Genomic DNA, 6,296 nt, shown 5'->3' with positions numbered 1-6,296 from the left:
GGACTCTTTCATGTTGATTTGATGATATCCGGAATATGCATCGAGGAAACACAGTGAGTCGTGTCCTGCAGTGGCGTCGATGATTTGATCAATGCGGGGGAGGGGGAAGGGATCCTTAGGGCAAGCCTTATTGAGGTCTTTGAAATCGATGCATAGGCGCCAGGATTTGTCCTTCTTTGGTACCATCACCAAGTTTGCCAGCCAGTCCGGGTGTTTGATTTCTCTAATGAATCCAGCCTCGATGAGTTTGGCCAGCTCTTCCCCCATTGCTTGTCGCTTAGGTTCGGAAAAGCACCGCAGTGATTGCTTGACCGGTTTGAACCCCTTTAATATATTGAGGCTATGTTCGGCCATCTCGCATGGGATCCCTGGCATATCTGAAGGTTGCCAGGCGAATATGTCCCAGTTTTCGCATAGGAATTCTCATAGTGCGGTGTCAACTGTTGGGTTCAGTTGAGCTCCGATGGATGCTGTCTTCTTGGGGTCCGTTGGGTGGACCTGGAATTTGACTATTTCTTCTGCTGGTTTAAAGGATGTGGATTTAGGGCATTTGTCGAGGATTACGTCGTCCCTGTCCACCATGGAGCGTAGTGCAGTTAATTCATGGGCTGCGAGGGCTTCGGATAGCTCCTCCAGGGCCAGGGATGCGGTTTTGTTTTTGGCACGGAGTGCTATGTCCGGATCACTAGCGAGAGTGATTATACCCGTTTGGTCCGGGCATCTTGAGCTTCATATACCCGTAATGGGGGATGGCCTGAAAGCGTGTAAAAGCATCCCGCCCCAACAGGGCGTGATATCCGCTCCTGAAAGGGGCCACTAGGAAAGTTATTTCTTCAAACCGATAGTTCTCCGGCATGCCGAATACTACGTCAAGTGTGATTTTGCCCGCGCACCATGCCTCCCGACTGGGAATAATTCCTCAGAAGGTTGTGTTACTTTGCATGATGCGGCTCCTGTCTATTTCCATTTTATGGATTGTGTCCTCATAAATGAGGTTTAGTCCGCTGCTGTCGTCCATGAGGACCTTGGTAAGTCGAAACCCGTCCACGATGGGACTGAGGACTAACGCAGCTGGCGCTCATACTGTTCTGTACTTTGGTTCGTCACTGATGTTGAATGTTATAGCCGTGTCGTTCCAGGGGTTTATCGCAGCAATTTGGCAGACTTCGGCGAGCTCGCGGAGCGCCCTTTTGCGCTTGTTATTTGAAGCAAATATCTCAAAGACCGTCAATACTCTTGAGTTATCGTCCCCTGGGGGATGCCGTTGTGAGTCGTCCTTCATAAGGATATCCTCACCACTCTTGGCTACCTGTCATAGTATCCAACATGCTCTAAGGCTGTGGGTTGCCACGATATCTGGTGTTGTATGTATTTTGCATGGGCCATCGAGCCACCCGGTGAGAACGGTGCCATGCCGCATAGCGGTTTTGTGTTTCTAGACTGTTGGACAGGGCGTGCCGCGAGGGTGCGCCCTTTTCACCTGTAGGGGAAGTTGAGTTGGGACTGACAGTTCCCAGTGAGCTGTCTGAGTTTTCCAGGTGCTCTCCATCGCGCTATATTTTTGTACAATGGTTGCTAAGTCAGCGAATTTCTGTATGCGGCGGCGATTGATGGCATTGAGGATTCCTTTGTCCGCACAATTGTTGCAGAACGCTGATATTGCATCCTCGTCATGGCAATCTTTTACCTTGTCCTTGACAAGGAGGAATCTGGCCCAGAAGTGGTGGACTGTTTACTGAGACTGCTGTTTTATGCTTACGAGAGTGTCTAAATCCGGGTGGGTGGATGGAATTAAATCCGAACCCCGACCTGACCGATTATCCGGGGTCTGATGATCTTCCAGGCTTAACAGTCCGGGTTCTTGAATATCTTTTGATTGTTTAGGACCATCGTCCGATGCTATGTTCGGAGGGTTGGTCGCATCCTTTCGCGTGTGGGTATCCGGCTTTTCCTGATCGGTGATCTGGACATAGTCCGTCTTCAGTATAGAAGCAGATTCGCCGTCCTGCTCCACGACTACCGCAATCTGGTGGGTGACCGGTAGGGTCTCGATTTCTCCTTGATCGGTTTTAAGCCCGACCCGATCGTAATCTGTGGCTATTCCTAAAGCGGCAATGCAATCTAGGAGTTCGTTCAAAGACGAAAGCTATGTCGGATCCATCTGCTTGGAGTGCTCGGAATTGATGCGAAGGGGGTTTTCGATGGCCCGAGAGGTCATCGTCGACTCGTCGGCCGAACGGGCGATCATAGTAAATCCACCCAACCGGAGGGTTTGGCCCGGGGCCAGAGCTCCTCCAGAGGTGATGTTGTCTTTAAGGACAAGGCGAGCCATCGAGCCTTTTGTCGACGACACAGTGGAACTCTTAGTGAAAGCACCAATGCCGGTGTCAAAACCGGCGGATCTTGGGTAGGGGGTCCCGAACTGTGCGTCTAGGATCGATGGTAACAGGAGACAGGGGACACAATGTTTACCCAGGTTTAGGCCCTCTCTATGGAGGTAATGCCTATGTCCTGCTTGATTGATATTGATGAATATGGGTGTTACAAGAGTTGATCTACCACGAGATCATGATGGCTAAACCCTAGAAGCCTAGCATGTATGACTATGGTAATGAATGTGTCCTTTCCAGACAATCCCCTCCGGTTTATATAGAAACCGAGGGGATCTAGGGTTTACATAGAGTCGGTTACATAAGAAGGAATCTTCATAGTCGGTCTCCAAGCTTGCCTTCCACGCCAAAGAGAGTCCAATCCGGACACAGGTATAGTCTTCGGTCTTCACGTCTTCGTAGCCCATCAGTCCGCGCCATGGATAATAGGCCGGAGGCCCGAGGACCCCTTAGTCCAGGACTCCCTCACCTGTGTTTGGTCTTCATTGCTCCTCTGCATGTTCGCACTCGTGGTTTTAAAATCTCAACATGGCAAGAAAAATATACTACTAGTAATACTCGCTCATCTTATGGGCAACATTAAAGCACTTGTCTGCCATGTTAGAGCATCTCCAACAGAATCGCAACGCGCGGCGATTTAAAAAAGTGTTTACAGTGCTGAGATCGAGAAGTAGAGATAGAGAGTAGAGACTAGAGAGTAGAGGATAGTTCTCAACATAGATAGATAAAAAATAGATTATTCAACTACTCCTCGTCGTCCGACTCCACCTCGGTGATGTCCTCCTTCGATGTCTAACTGTATGCGTGAAGATACCAATCCTCGTCGGATTCCCAGGGCGACGCTGCTCCAAGCCTCATGTTGAATTGAGTGTCCGCTTTTCGCCTACGCTTGTCCTCGCGATAGGTGACTCGCTCCGCCCTCCTCTTATCCCTCTCTGCCCTCCTTTGTGCGTAGAACTCGCGCTCGTTGATGATGTCCTGCGGGAAGCGTTGGCGCCACAGCTACATGGCTTCCTCGTCCATCTCGGTGATGCCGAGATAGTGCTTCCGCCTCCGGTTGTCGCGATGATCCTCGTCGGTGATAATCCGCGGCAGAGGCGCGAGCTCCTGTGCCCGCTCCTGCGTCGGCACGTTGGGGAAGTTCGATGTTCTATGAGGCGACCGGAGGCGCCACACCGCCGCGTCGTACGCGCGGGCGGCCTCATTGGTGGTGTTGAAATTGCCGAGGCCGAGGCGCATCCCGCGGAGCCGGATCTCGGCGGAGAAGCCGCCAGAGGGGCGTTTGCGGATGCCGTGGTATCCCCAAGTTTCCCGGCGACACGGCGGCATGGTGGCATGGCGGCGGCAAGGCAAGAAAGAGTGGGGAGAGAGCGGTGGCGAGGCATAGAGCGGGGAGAGAGCGGTGGCAAGGCACAGAGCGGTGGGAGGGTGTTGGATTTTATAAAGCGCGATGGACACCACGCGCCAAAACTAGCGCACGTCCGGCCGCTTTTTCCCGCGCGCGCAATCCTTTCCCGACATCTCTGCTATCTCTACTCTCTTCTCTACTGTTATATTTATTTTATATTTAATATTTATCTCTACTTCTCTACTCTCTACTTTTTTCTCTACTTTTTTTCTTATAAAAAAACAGAGTTGGTGATGATGGTGTGCCTGCCATCCTTCAATACAGGACGTCCGATCTATATCTGACAGATAGGAAGGAAACAATGGCAATTTTCCAAAAACATACCCACACCCCTCTCCAGATTTGCAAATAAGGCCTTCCGTCATTCATCCTTTTCTCCCACAAGATAAACTACTCATACAAATGCAACTTGATGCGTGCAATGCATGGGCATCTTGCTAGTTCTAAAAAACTTTCCCTCATTTTCCACACTACTGGTTGCAGATGAAAAACCTACCCAAGCACAGTGCGATACAGGAGCGACGCACAATTACAAGCTGATATTCTGTTGGATAGTTGAGGCTATAACCAATTACTTTTACGGGAACAATAGCACCCAGGAAATTTGAAGGGTAGGTATGAACAAAATTGGAACTGCACATGTACTGCTAAGTGATTCAATACACACATTACCAATCGTGGAGGAGAATGATGGTCGCAGCGGCCTCTGTGAGTCATGATTGACAACGGGAGTCAGTTCATTGTCCACAATGGTGGTGCTTCTGTGCTTGGCGTCGGCTTTTGGGAAGCAGATCCGAGACCGTGGAATACGGTGCCGGGGAAGAGGCTCCGTGTATGACAACAACGGTGGACCGGCTCCAGTTCGACGTACGAGGTCGTCGATGAGGCAGATGCGCTGCGGTGGACGAGTGCGTCGATGTAGAAGGGGATGAGCACGAAGGCTGCGGTGCCGTGGAGAAGTCTATTTTGCGGTGGGGACAAAAAATGGGGAGTATTCAGGTGTACTACTCTGGGTGCCGGGGTGGGGTTGGCTGGGTAGGGTGAACTTGAAGTTACGAAAACAGCCCCCTACCAACAGTCATCCGTAGGCCTGTTCTAAAGGCTATGATGGTAACTTCCCACTGCTCGAATCAGGGTCATGGGAGATTTTCCCGCCGACCTCAAAATTTTGTGACACTGAATTCCCCGTGTGGCGTGTTGGGTGATCCGGCTAAGCAACTAGTGAGTAGTACTAGTAAACTCTGCATAATAGGTTTGACCAAAGTCAAACTTCCTAAAGTTTGACCAAGTTTATAGAAAAATATAAACATTTACCATAACAGATATGTATGATGTGAAAGTACATTCAATAATGAATCTAATGGTATTTATTTGTTATTGTATATGTTAATATTTTTTGTTATAAACTTTCTAAGAGTTTACAAAACTTGACTCTGATCAATGCTAATACACGGACTTAAATAAAAACGGAGGGTGTACGCATTTGTTTTCTTAGTATGTAGTGAATTAATCATTTGTTGAAATTGTGAAATAAATATATTAGGCTACGGACTTTGAATGTAATGGTCTATACAATTCAATAGTTACAATCATTGTCGAATTCCAAGATGTATACGAGGTCTATAGTACTTCACAACATGCTCAAACTCACATAATCCCAGTCAAATGGCAATCAAAATGCATTTCATAGTTATTACTTTGTAGGATGCAACAAAACCAACAATAACTCTACATCAGCCATTATGAAAGCAACATTTTGATCATATCCTAATGTGTGAATGAAACATGCAGAGAGAGCTTGCGAAGATGGAGCAGATAGGGCGGGAAAGATTGTATGTATGTGGACGAGAGTAGGAGACAAACCAAACGAAACAGAGAGATAGAGAGAGAAAGAGAGAGAGGAAGAAGTTAGGTCTGTGAGAAAGATGGAGACATGTAATATACGTGGGATGCGTGTGCATCCGGATTTTGTACACGTGGAAGGAGAAGAGACAACATGTTTGATGAGAGAGCTGGAAAAACATGGACGAGAGGGGAAGTATCTCGTGGGTTGAGGGATTGATAAATTTGTGCGGGGAGAGAGGGATTGGTAATTTTGTGCGAGAGAGAGAGGGTGGGGGAGGAGTCAGTCAGCCGTCATCACATCATCATGCTTCCAAATGGCCCCGCATTCTCTAGCGCAGTGTGGTCGCCGTCTTCGATCTCCTTGCTACCCTCTTTGAAGATTGAGGTGTTGTGCATGCTGGGGTGCAGAGAAGCACAAGCGAGAGTGGTCGCCATATAACCTTGGATGGGGATGAATTGTTTGCTCGGGGGAGGGGGTGTGTGTGTGCTGTGTGTTGTGTGTGTGTGTGTCAGATATTGTGAGAAAACAAACCTAAGGAGAGAAATGTGTGTGTATGTGACGGAAAGCTACATGCTAAACAGGGTATTCACGAAGAGATTGTGCGTGCGAGATAGGGAGCGATGTGCGGGCCTTGAGGTGGGCAGGGGCCAGG

At 48.9% G+C, this 6,296-nt stretch overlaps 1 protein-coding gene across 1 annotated transcript; it reads right to left on the bottom strand.

Moving 5' to 3' along the window:
- Positions 1 to 3,392: 3,392 nt before the first annotated feature.
- On the bottom strand, positions 3,393 to 3,719 carry LOC147976314 (ethylene-responsive transcription factor ERF071-like). Its single transcript, XM_087520821.1, has one exon. The coding sequence runs from the start codon at positions 3,717 to 3,719 to the stop codon at positions 3,393 to 3,395; it is 327 nt and encodes a 108-aa protein (XP_087376947.1).
- Between the last annotated feature and the right edge of the window lie 2,577 nt (positions 3,720 to 6,296).

This window comes from Triticum urartu, chromosome 4A, assembly GCF_056163025.1.
Source record: "Triticum urartu cultivar PI428250 chromosome 4A, HENAU_Tu73, whole genome shotgun sequence".
Lineage (NCBI taxonomy): Eukaryota > Viridiplantae > Streptophyta > Magnoliopsida > Poales > Poaceae > Triticum > Triticum urartu.
This window is presented reverse-complemented; position numbering and strand designations above follow the sequence as displayed.